General features: G+C 39.9%; 1 protein-coding gene across 1 annotated transcript in view; it reads left to right on the forward strand.

Moving 5' to 3' along the window:
• Nucleotides 1–12,091, forward strand: part of ATM (ATM serine/threonine kinase) — a 102,802-nt gene that overhangs the window by 54,085 nt on the left and 36,626 nt on the right. The window contains exons 36-41 of the mRNA XM_004614100.2: nt 762–903; nt 2,206–2,382; nt 4,053–4,230; nt 5,462–5,549; nt 8,021–8,176; nt 9,070–9,157. Coding sequence (XP_004614157.2) covers nt 762–903; nt 2,206–2,382; nt 4,053–4,230; nt 5,462–5,549; nt 8,021–8,176; nt 9,070–9,157 — 829 coding nt within the window. The remainder of the gene's footprint in view (nt 1–761; nt 904–2,205; nt 2,383–4,052; nt 4,231–5,461; nt 5,550–8,020; nt 8,177–9,069; nt 9,158–12,091) is intronic.

Below are 12,091 nucleotides of genomic sequence, written 5' to 3' on the forward strand. Positions count from 1 at the left end.
GACAGGAAATGAAATTAGAAAGGTGGGGAAATTAAAGAAAGCTGCAAATCTATTATTTGAAATATAAGTCGCAGAAATTTAAGATGTAAGGTAGTTTAGATTTTTCTCTGGCTTTCATGTGGCAAATTTTATAATTCCAAGGGAAATGCCATTCTGCCTTGCTCCCAGTTACTTCTCTCTTGTGAAAATATATCTGATTAATAGCTTTTCAGGTATATTACTCTATCATCTCCTTACTCATTTCTTATTAGTGTTTTTTCCCAAGTATTTTTATGAATTCTTAAAATTTATAGTGTGCTATGAACTATTGTATTTAATAAAGGGAATTCCTTTGTAGTTATTAGTAACAAGTTTACTGAAGCAAATACTAAAAATGCTTTGTTAGTTTGGGTTTTAATGTTATAGAATTTTATATATGTAAAATTTCTTGATAAACATTCAGTTTTTCTATTCAATGTATATTTCTGTTTTTTTTTTTTTTTTTTTGCTTTTTGGGTCACACCCAGCGATGCTCAGGGGTTACTCCTGGCTTTGCACTCAGGAATTACTCCTGGCGGTGCTTGGGGGACCATATGGGATGCCAGGGATCGAACCCAGGTCGGCCGCGTGCAAGGCAAACGCCCTACCCGCTGTGCTATCGCTCCAGCCCCTCAATGTATATTTCTTAGTATAAATTTTAGATTTTTATCTTTTCATTTGGAAAAATCCTCAAGTTCAGTAGTTGATATGCTTGATAGACATCTGAATTCTGTGTTTTTCAGTGTCAAAGTGAGATCAGCTGCTGTTACCTGTTTGAAAAGTATTTTAGCCACAAGGACTGGACATAGTTTCTGGGAGATTTATAAGACGACAAATGATCCTATGCTGATCTATCTACAGCCTTTTAGAACATCGAGGAAAAAGGTCTCTCTAATACATGTTTATTGAATATACATTATATGTAGAACAATGCTATGGGTTATGAGTATCAAATTGTTTATATGTTAGTATAGTGATATACTATACTGTGCTAACATTTAAGCCTTAAAATGTTTCCAGCTTTATTTCTTAAATCTAAAAGATGAGTATTTTTAATCCTCCAATTCAGAGAAGTTGAGATAAGTAGCCTAGGGAAGTGATGATTGATTAGGAGAGTTCTTACTAACTGATAGTTTTGTTAGTGGCACAAAGCCCTTCTGTGTATGAAAGACATAGATTCTGGATGTGGTTTATAAGTATTCATCAACAAGCATTTGTTTCCATAGAAAACTAAATACCACAGTCCCCCTAATGAAATATAAGATGTCCTATAGAAGCCTCCCATTTTCTGCTCTTGATGTTTTTTCAAGAGTTTTTTTTTGTTCCCTTGGGAATCCAACTCCGGGCCTCAGATATACATGGTGTATACTTTACTACTGAGCCTTATCTCTGGCCTGAACATTATCTCTGAGAGATAATTGAGAACTCTTGCTTTTCCTTTAAGGATATTTTCCTAAAATAATCTCTCTGATATTTTAATAAAATGAAACAAAGGAAAAACAGTTGTGTTTCAGCAGTTTAATTTCAGCACATAAACCCATCATTGAAATCTTATTTTTATTTTTATTTATTTATTTATTTTTTGCTTTTTGGGTCACACCTGGCGATGCACAGGGGTTATTCCTGGCTCTGCACTCAGGAATTACTCCTAGTGGTGCTCAGGGGACCATATGGGATGCCAGGAATCGAACCCGGGTCGACCGCGTGCAAGGCAAACGCCCTACCCGCTGTGCTATTGCTCCGGCCCGAAATCTTATTTTTAATGTGTCATAAATAAAATTTCAGCCTTGGTGAAGTTATTAGTAATATAAATTATAAAACTAATATTCCAAAATGTAAAATGTAATCGGTTTAGCACTAAAATCACTTTACATTGAAATAAGTTCTATGTGGTGGTAGATTTGGACTGGCTTTGTTTATGAGAGCACTTTTGATCCACTAATATCTGAATAGTGAGCAGAGAGAAGACTCAGGTTCCTCCTTTCTAGACCAGTAATATGTTTTATCATTCTCTCTGCCTCTCACAAGCATCAATATATTTTAACGTTGAAAGGAAACCATTGCGTCAGGTTTAGTTTAAACTAAGTTTATTTGAAAACATACATCTTAATGCATAGAGAATTGTTTTGTTTCAGAAAGGTAAAATGTATGTCTGCTATCTACATTTTCTGGTTGTTTTATTTCTAGTTTTTAGAAATACCCAGACCTGACATAGAAAAACCTCTGGAAGCCTTAGATGATATAAACCTCTGGATTCCCAACAGTGAAAATCATGATGCTTGGATAAAAACATTGACTTGTGCTATTTTGGACAGTGGAGGCATAAAAAGTGATGTTCTTCAATTGTTAAAGCCAATGTGTGAAGTAAGAGATTGATTTCCTTGATTATTCTAACTAATCCCTTCCCACCATGGTATTTTCCTTTTGAGTTTTTGTTTCAACATTTCTTTGCTTAGCAATCTCTGGGCCCCATAGTGAGGCAGTTTCAACCAAATTGGATATACTCAAGATAGAGACTTGTTAAAAATCTAAATACAAAATTAATGAAATAAAACATTTCAAGATTACTTTTCACTAAATTTAGAAAATGTATAAAAATCAAATCTTTAGCTTTCCCCCTAAATCTTGTGACCCTCACTTTCTCTTACATAGAAAGTGACTTCTGGGGGTTGATGAGATACTGCAAGACTGAAGGCACTTGACTTGTATGAAGCCAACTCTGTTTGGCCCCTGTCACCACATGGTCCCACAGCACTTGCAGGAGTGATCCCTGAGCTCAGAGCTGGGAATAGTCCATGAGCACCTCCAGGTTTGGGGACTAACCCCCGCCCCCCCCAACCTTCAACCTTCACCCCCCCACACACACAAAAAAAACCCTGCTTCTGTTGGGGCCATAGAGATGGTACAGTGGTAAGACCTTTGCCTTCCAGCCGATCCATGTTCAGTTCCCACACCCCATATGGGTTCCCTGTCCCACAAAGAGTGATCCCAGTGCAGAGCCAGGCATAAACCCAAAGCCTGGCAGGGTGTGGCTCAAATAGCAAAGAACAAGTCAAAAAAGCCCAACACCATTACTTCTGTTATTTTAACACTTCAACTATGAAACTTACATTGGTGACATGATAATTTCACTTGTAAATAATATTCTGCTTCATTGTATACGAATAGCCGAGACTTTGGAGCAGTTGGAGTATGACTAACACTCACTAGATGTAAATATTCTAGGTCCCTTTTTGTTGTTTTTGTTTCGGGGGCACACCTGGTGATGCTTTGGGGTTACTTCTGACTTTGTCTTTACTCAAGAATTACTCCTGGTGGTGCTCGGGGGACCATATGGGACACCGGGGATCAAACCTAGGTTGGCCACATCAAAGCAAATGCCCTGTTCAATGTCCTGTCACTCCAGCCCCTCTTGGATAATTAAAAAATCAAAACAAAACAACTACCAGGTATACATGTTCTCATTTTAGCAATACATGAATTCGGGGCACATTTATCTATCTTTCCCCCGGAGGACGTGGAATAGGGGGCTGGGGGGTAAGTTGTGCCCAGGGAAAACCAGAAACTGTTCTTGTGATTCTCAGCCAACCAGGATCTTTGTTTAATGCTTGGCCTTGTGACGTCAGGAATTACTCTTGCCTCATGGAAGGGCTTGGGGCCTCCAGGTGGAGCCAGGATCAAACAGAACCTGGTGTTACTAAGCCCTGTATAACCTCCCCAGACTTCTGTCTGTCTTTGCATTTGGACCACACCCATGGTGCCCTGTGCTTAGCACCATTTCTGGTGGGGCTTGGGGACCATATATGATACCAGGAATTGAACCTGGGTCAGCCGTGTACAAGGAAAGCATTTAATGGCTGTATGCTCTGACCACCACCTGTTTTTTTTTTTCCACAAAGTTAGTATATTGGTAACAATGAATGACTACATGTATATCCATAATACATTTATATTTTTTATATACATATATATGTATTCTTTGTTTTATGTGTTTAATTTTCATTGAGACTATATATTGTATTTGTGTATTTTAGGTGAAAACTGACTTTTGTCAGACTGTGCTTCCATACTTGATTCATGATATTTTACTCCAAGATACAAATAAATCATGGAGAAATCTGCTTTCAACACATATCCAGGGATTTTTCATTAACTGCTACAGACACTCCTCGCAAACAAGCCGATCCACAACCCCAGCAAGTTTGGATTCAGGTATTCTGTTTCATTTCTAAAATTTACACTGTTGGGGCTGGAGCAATAGTACAGCAGGTAGGGCATTTCTCTTGCACGTGGCTGATCCGAGTTCAAATCCCAGCATCCAGTATGGTCCCCCGAGCACCGCCAGGAGTAATTTCTGAGTGCAGAGCCAGGAATAAGCCCTATGCATCGCCGGGTGTGACCCAGAAAGAAAAAAAATTACACTGTTAAATTCTCAGTTCTTGAGAAAGGCGAGTTTGAATCCTATCAAGATGCCTGTTAGTCTGAGTTCCATAATCGAAGGCCTATCTCCTTTGATGTCTGTACATTTCACTCACCTAAGATGAGCCTTGCCCCTCCATCCCCTTCTCTTCACTTGCTCCTTTCTCTCCTCAAGCTCCTCTCCATAGCCATTTGCATGTCCAAACCAGAAACCTCTGTCAACGTTCATCCCGTTCCCAAATGCGGCCAGTTGTGTTAATAACATCAGTCTCTTTCTCTCCCTGACTCCACTGTCCTTATTGCTTTCTGGCTGGCTCTCAGCAGAACTGAAATTCCTTTGGTAAATTCTTCAAGGTCTTTGGTTTCCAGTCGGTGTGTTCTTGATGTCTGGATCACTACCCTTTCCTCCTCGTTTAGTAGACCCTTACTCTTCTGTCAGAAGTCACTTTTCCTGAGAAACACATCCATTACTCTGCTTTCTCTATGCCTGTATAGTTTTCTCTGCTTCCTCTAATGACATTATCACCTTCTGCAGAGAGTCCCTCTCACTAACCACTGAGCTCTGTATGCTTGGAAATGGTCTTATTTATGGTTGGATACCAAGCAGCTAGTATACAAAAACTCCTAGATACATGTTCATTGAGTCAGTGAAACTAGTCCCCCTTCATAAACTAGAACTAATGATAATTTTGGGCAGGAGCTGTGTCTTTTTGTTAGGAGACAAAGCTCATTGTTGAAGGTTTGATCTCTGGCACTGCAAAAATATTTCTTTAATTCTCAGTTTTATTACATGCAGTGAACACAATAGTCTAAAGTTGGGGCCAGGGATATGGTTCAGTGGTAGTGTATGTTTCACAGGTATGAAGCTCTGGGTTCTGTTTTACCTCTCACACACACAACAACCAAATCAATTCCATGATTGATACTGCCCACCAGCTCCTTTCAATAAGAGGAAGACAGATGCAAACAAGAAGTTGGTTAAGCATGTCTGCCTGGACTGAAAGAAGGTATTTTTGTTTCTCAGAGTCAGAGTCCCTTTTTCGATGTTACCTGGATAAAAAATCCCAAAGAACAATGCTTGCTGTTGTGGACTACATGAGGAGACAAAAGAGGTAACAACGCATATCGCTGCTTGAGTTCCGGCTCTGGAAAGGGAACTCGTTACTGCGGGCTGAATTTTAACAGGACGGTGTTAAGTGATGCTACTACAAGTGATGCAGTATTCAACTCTGTGATGCCTCACCTTGTAGCCCACACTCAGGGTGGCACTTCAGAAAAGCCAGCAGCAGGAGCACCGGATTCTAGTCCTAACTTCCAGAAACAGTTGTGTGTTTGCTAAGCCATGAGAGCTCGGGGGTTTTAGTTTCATTCATCTGCATAGGTGGGAATAGCGAGTCATTCTTTTTGGTCACATTTGGTAGTGCTTGAGGCTGCTCCCAGCAGTAGACTCGGATCTCTCTGCCGTGCCAGGCCTCAAACCAGGACCATCTGCATGCAAGGCCAGCACCTTCTGGCCCCAGACACAAGTTTCTTGACTATGTACCAGGTTCCTTGCAATCTCTGATTTTTCAGTAGTGATACTGTTCTGTGCCAGTGGGTGTTTCTTGATTCTGATCAATTCTTTTACGATATGGTGTCTTGATTCCAATTACTTTCCATGAGATTTATAAAACAGTGACTCCCAGGAATTATAGACTAGGTCATTTCCAGAGTCAACCAGATCTTTAACTTTCTTCCAGAGTGAAAATGGGAAAATGGGAAAAAAATGAAAACCTGTTTAAAATGTATTTATATCTTCAGGGCCAGAGGATTAAGGCACATGCCTTGCTTATGTCCAACCCAGCGTTACTCCCCAGCACCACATGGACCGAGTGTGGCCCTGGGCAGCACTGTATCTATCCCCAGCCCTTCATCAAACCACCATCCAGTTGACTGAGAATCACTGGGAGGGCCTCCAGGGACAGCTTGGAAGACTCCCCCTCCCAAATAAAAACCAAAGCAAATTAATTTCTTCTATTTACCATTCTGTGTCCCTCTTATAGCCAGGAGCATTAGGAACTGGGTTGGTTTCAGGTGGAGAAACAACACAGGCTTTGCACATTGTAGACCTTGGGTTAGGTCCCTGATAGGGCATCGCCACTCCAGCCCCAGCATTGCTGGATATAGGCCTTGTGACCACCCACCACGAGGAGAGAATCATCCTGGGGACCAGGAATAGAGTCAAAGAGATGGTGCATATGCTTTGCATGGAGGAGCCCGAGCTGTCATCTGAGCAGCACCGGGAGCACCCGAAAACACCACACCAGTGTCTGAGTACCACCAAGAGTGACTCTGGAAGAAAACAAAAAGGTGACCATTTTGTTTTGCACCAGATGTTGCTCTGAGAAATCTTGTAAGAATCTTTACCCATAGTAAAGCATCTCTTTTCTTGGTATTGAGGGACAGTATCTCTTTGGGTCATTCTTAGTTTTGTGTATTGAGGTAGAGTGATGTTGACATGGACAGGCCTTGGTAAAGACAGAAATTCCTAGCATGCAGTTTTAATTCTGAGTGGAGTCTTTGAGAAAATTCCTCGAGAACATCTGAATGGGACATAGAAGATCTGAATGGGTCAAGACCAAGTCTAGTATGTAGAAGCTTTGTGATCTCAGAACTATAGGCTGCTCAGAATATCTGCAATCCAGTGTATGTTATGTGTCAGGCCCTTTATTCACCAGCTTTAAAGAAGCACTATTCATTATTGCAGCCTTCTGAATTGTTTTATTCCCAAGTTTTACAAATGAGAAAATAGAGACATTAGCAGTTGCCAGACACCTTACAGCTTGTAAGTTGTCCAGCTGGGTTTGGGCTAACTGAATTTATATCTTTATAAATTTATATAATTTATAACTGAATCCCACTCCATATCCTGTGTTCTTTACCACTACTCTGTTCTCTGTGACATCAGTTTTAAAAATTACTGGGGCTAGAGAGAGAGTACAACTGGTAGGGCACTTGCATGCCTGACCCAGATTTGATCCCTGGCATCCCATGTGATTCGCCGAGCCTCACCAGGAGTAAAAGCTGAGCACAGAACCAGGAGGAAGCCCAGAGTATGCCTAGGTATGGCCAAAAAACAAATTAAAAAGCAGAACATTTATAGTCCCTTTCCATTCTGACCTACTATTATGGCAGTGACTATCTAGTCAAAAAACTAAAGAGAAAAATGAACTGCAGTAGGAAGGAAACTGTATCTTGGATCAAATATTGTCATCAAATTGGCTATTTGAAAAAAAAGATTTGGGTTTGTTTTTAGCTATCTTATACAACCTGGTTCCATCCATGACATCTGAACAGAGAGTGTGAACCCCATATTTACATGGTATGCTGGCCTGTAGCTTTCATCAGCTCCACTACAGAGTTTATTATTCCAAAAGAGAAGTAGGGCTCTTCAGGAAGTGTGGACTCCACGGAAAAGCCCCATGTATTTTACGGTAATTGTTTTGAGTTGCACTTACTGCTGTTCCATTCTGTATCTCCATGCTTTTGTTTGCTACTGAAATCAAAGACCTGGACAGGACATCCTCTTTCATCTTTGTTTCAGGCCTTCTTCAGGAACTGTGTTTGATGACGCCTTCTGGCTGGAGCTGAATTATCTGGAGGTGGCCAAGGTGGCCCAGTCCTGCGCGGCTCACTTCACAGCCCTGCTCTATGCGGAAATCTACGCTGACAAGAAAAGCCTGGATGATCAGGAGAAAAGGTAATGACTCTGAGCACTGTTGATCCTGTCACTTGATGCACCGAGCCAAAGTATTTTCAGTTTGAGTGAAAAGGGTCTAGAAGAAACTGGAATAAATTTATAGTTCAATAATAAAGATGCTGTCACTTAGACATTACTTCCTTAGTATATTGGATTATGTTACAGACTCTGGCATAAACAGTTCCTTTTAGAACTGTTTATCTTATGGGTAAATTTGGAGTAGACAGATCTGAGTTATAATCCTGTCACTTGCTGCTATCGTATCTTGAGTATAAGTGGAGTTTCTGATCCCCTTCCTTCTCATTACTTTCTGTTATCAGAGTGACTAGTTTTTGTCAGTTTACCAGGTATTAAGTGGTATCTTGGTGTATTTTAACTTGTGTATATATCTTTCCTAATAATAGAGATCTGAGGTAAAACCACTGATTTTGGGGGCCAGAACAATAGTACAGAGAGTAGGGTGTTTACCTTGCACACACACAACCAGGGTTCGATCCCCAGGATCCCCAGTGGTCCCCCAAGCAATGCCATGAGTAATTCCTGAGTGCAGAGCCAGGAGTAACTCCTGTGCATTGCCGGGTGTGACCCCCCCAAAATAAAAAATATATACAAAAAAATACCCCCACTGATTTGGCCACTATGCTTTATTTCTAATGACGTCTGTAAAAGTAATTATATTAAGGTATATGAGATTGTCACTAAAATTAATTCTCATTCAAATATTTTATATTCACAAGTGTATTTTTGGTTTTATGTTTTGGAGTAGAAATGGTTCATTATACTTTACCTGTGAGCTTTGTTAGTTTTTTTCTGTCAGTCTTTGGTATGTGTATCAGTAGGTTTTCAAATAGTATGATCTCATTAAAAGAAATCATTTTTTTTGTAACAAATAGAAATCTTATGTTTGAAGAAGGAAGCCAGAGTACAACTATTTCTAGTTTGAGTGAAAAAAGTAAAGAAGAAACTGGAATAAGTTTACAGGTTAGTATTACAGATCCTATTTTTTAAAATTTTATTTTCAAGGAGTTGTTCACAGTAATTGATTACATTCAATGTTTCAAAACCAATCCCACCACCAGAGTCGAGATAGACTTCTAAGATCTCAGGGAAAGGATGAAATGAGAGGTTACTGAGCCCGCTCAAGAAATCAAAGATTAACGGGATTTTGTGATTCGTGATTATTAGATTTGAGTCTTATTTGCTAATATATATTTATTACATAATATGTACACACATTATTATTTTTCTAAATCAAGATTGGTTGTTTTTGACCTACACCTCGTCAAATGTGAAGTGCTACTCTTGGTATATTAGTGGCATAACTGCATGAGATGCCACACAGCTGCAAAAGCTTCTGCATGCTCCTGGAATACTAAACTTTTTTTATAGGGTGCTAGACTTGGAGTTTAAAAAATTTTTTTTTCAACCGGATAGTGATTTTGGGGTCTAGAGGCATCTCTCTAGTGTGCTGCTCTCCTCTGAGAACAGACCCTTTTTTTTTTTTTTTTTTTTTTGCTTTTTGGGTCACACCCAGCAATGCACAGGGGTCACTCCTGGCTCTGCACTCAGGAATTACCCCTGGCTGTGCTCAGGGGTCCATATGGGATGCTGGGAATCGAACCGGGTCGGCCGCGTGCAAGGCAAACGCCCTACCCGCTGTGCTATCTCTCCAGCCCCCAGACCCTATTTTTAATGGTGGCGTAATTGATGTGCCAAAAACAGTAACGATAGGTCTCATTTTCCTGACCCTGAAAGAGCCTCCAATCATTGGGAAAGACAAGTAAGAAGAAGCTGCTAAAATCTCAGGGCTGAGAGGAATAGAGATGTTACTGGTGCCCACTCGAGTAAATTGATGAACAGTGATACAGTGATGCTTTGAATTATTTTGTTATAAAAACTATATAAGTATCATTGGACTTTCAAACTAAAGTTACTTTTTGGACTGGGTTTCATATATACAAGTTCACAGACTTAGGCCTTGGAGTAGACAAACTTGAATTCTGAACTTTAGTACTACCACTTCTATTGCATATTTACTTAAAAGAATTACTTAAAATGTGGATTCGTTTATCAGAAAGATGGAAGTAAGACTACCTAATACAGTGAATATATTTTCCACCATAAGACCCCATTCATCTTCTTTAGAAGCTTAAATATTTGTTAACTCATTTATTGCATGAGTATTACTCAGCTAAGGGTAGATTGCTGCCTCTATAAATTTCTTAGTATTTACTCTTCAATCGGTTTACAATACTGTCTGGCATTCTTACTGAGTTTTTGGTCAACTCATTCGTTTGCAATCACCCTCCCAACTTTGCTGAAGCTTCTTCTTTTTCTTAGCATGCCTCCTGTGGTCTTGAATGCAAGGAACATACATACATAGGAAGTTCCACAATTGACTATCAACCATAGAAGTCTCCTGACTCCTATTCCCTCTGTAACCTTCCCTTTTGTTAAAGTAGAGAAAACAGAAATTAAAAAAAAAAAAATCATTCTATGCTTCCTCTCAACATAGGCAAACATTTTCAAGCTTCTCCCATTAAAACCCTTCTCTTTCAAATAAACACAAAGTCACTTCCCTCTTCCCTCTGTTTTCCTTAAGCATCACCCCTTTCCTCACCCTTCCCTTCCTAGCCGGCTTTACAGAAGAGAACAGCCCTCGCCAATGCCGCCTCTCCCAGCCTCCCGGCTGAAGTAAAACCCTTGCTAATATTAGCCAGAAACTTCGTTTCTCCTTTGTTCCATAATCCCCATTTATTCAGCTTCATTAATACTAACAGCAACATCAGTGCCTTGATTGCAATAAGTTACCTCCACCTTTTTTTTTTCCTTACTTTTGGGGGAGACACACTCAATGGTGCTGGGGGCATGATCTGGCTGTGTTGGGATTGGTTGAATTCAGGGGTCCTGTATGAAAAGCAAGTGCTCCTACAATCTGAGATACCCTCCTGGCCTTCTGCCATTTTTGATTCCCTGCTCCTGAACTTTTCCTTCCATTTTTTGCCTCTTTACAGTTAAATCTCTTAGTGAATTTTTTTTTCAGTATCTTCTGTGTAGCAGAGGATGGTTGAAATAATAAATCGGCATTTTGAACAGAAAGATTTCTATTAAGAATAAAGGGTCACTTGGAACAGAACAGCGGCATTTTCAGAGAGCATCAAAAACTGTTCTTTATATTTGTGTCTTACTGCATCACCTGACGAGTCTCTTGGACCCCTCTTTGATGAAGATGTCCTCTGCTCACCTGCTGGTGTTTTGTGGAGTTTGCTTTTTAGCTTCTTAACATAAATGGATTTTCTACTTAAATCTTTTTCCCCCTCTCAGTATGATTTCTGAGTTAAATCCATGTGTTTAGATATAATGTGGTCTCTTAGGTTTTATTTTTAAATTTATTTATTTATTTATTTGGCTGGAGCAATAGCACAGCGGGTAGGGTGTTTGCCTTGCATGAAGTCAACCCGGGTTCGATTCCTCCACCCGTCTCAGTCAGGCTAGCTACTGAGAGTATCCCGTCCGCACCCACGGCAAAGCCTGGCATGCTACCCGTGGCATATTCAATATGCCAAAAACAGTAACAAAAGTCTCACAATGGAGACGTTATTGGTGCCTGCATAAGCAAATCGATGAACAACAGGGTGACAGGGCGACAGTGCTATCTTTTGTGTATTAGGTACTCTGCTAAGCTTAGGAACAGAGGTAGCTTGATTTCATGTTTATTGAATAGAATATTTTAAACTGTAGAAGCATATTTATGAATAGAGAAAGCTCAGGTAGATTTATAGAATTCATTTGTATTTTAAAAGTACTTCTTGGAGCAACTATTGATAGAACAGTTAAGTTACTTTATCATTTTGGGGGGTAGTGATCAATTTTCTATGAAATATAATTTCTGACTTATTCTATTTTCATGTTCAT

This window comes from Sorex araneus, chromosome 3 (genome assembly GCF_027595985.1).
Source record: "Sorex araneus isolate mSorAra2 chromosome 3, mSorAra2.pri, whole genome shotgun sequence".
NCBI lineage: Eukaryota > Metazoa > Chordata > Mammalia > Eulipotyphla > Soricidae > Sorex > Sorex araneus.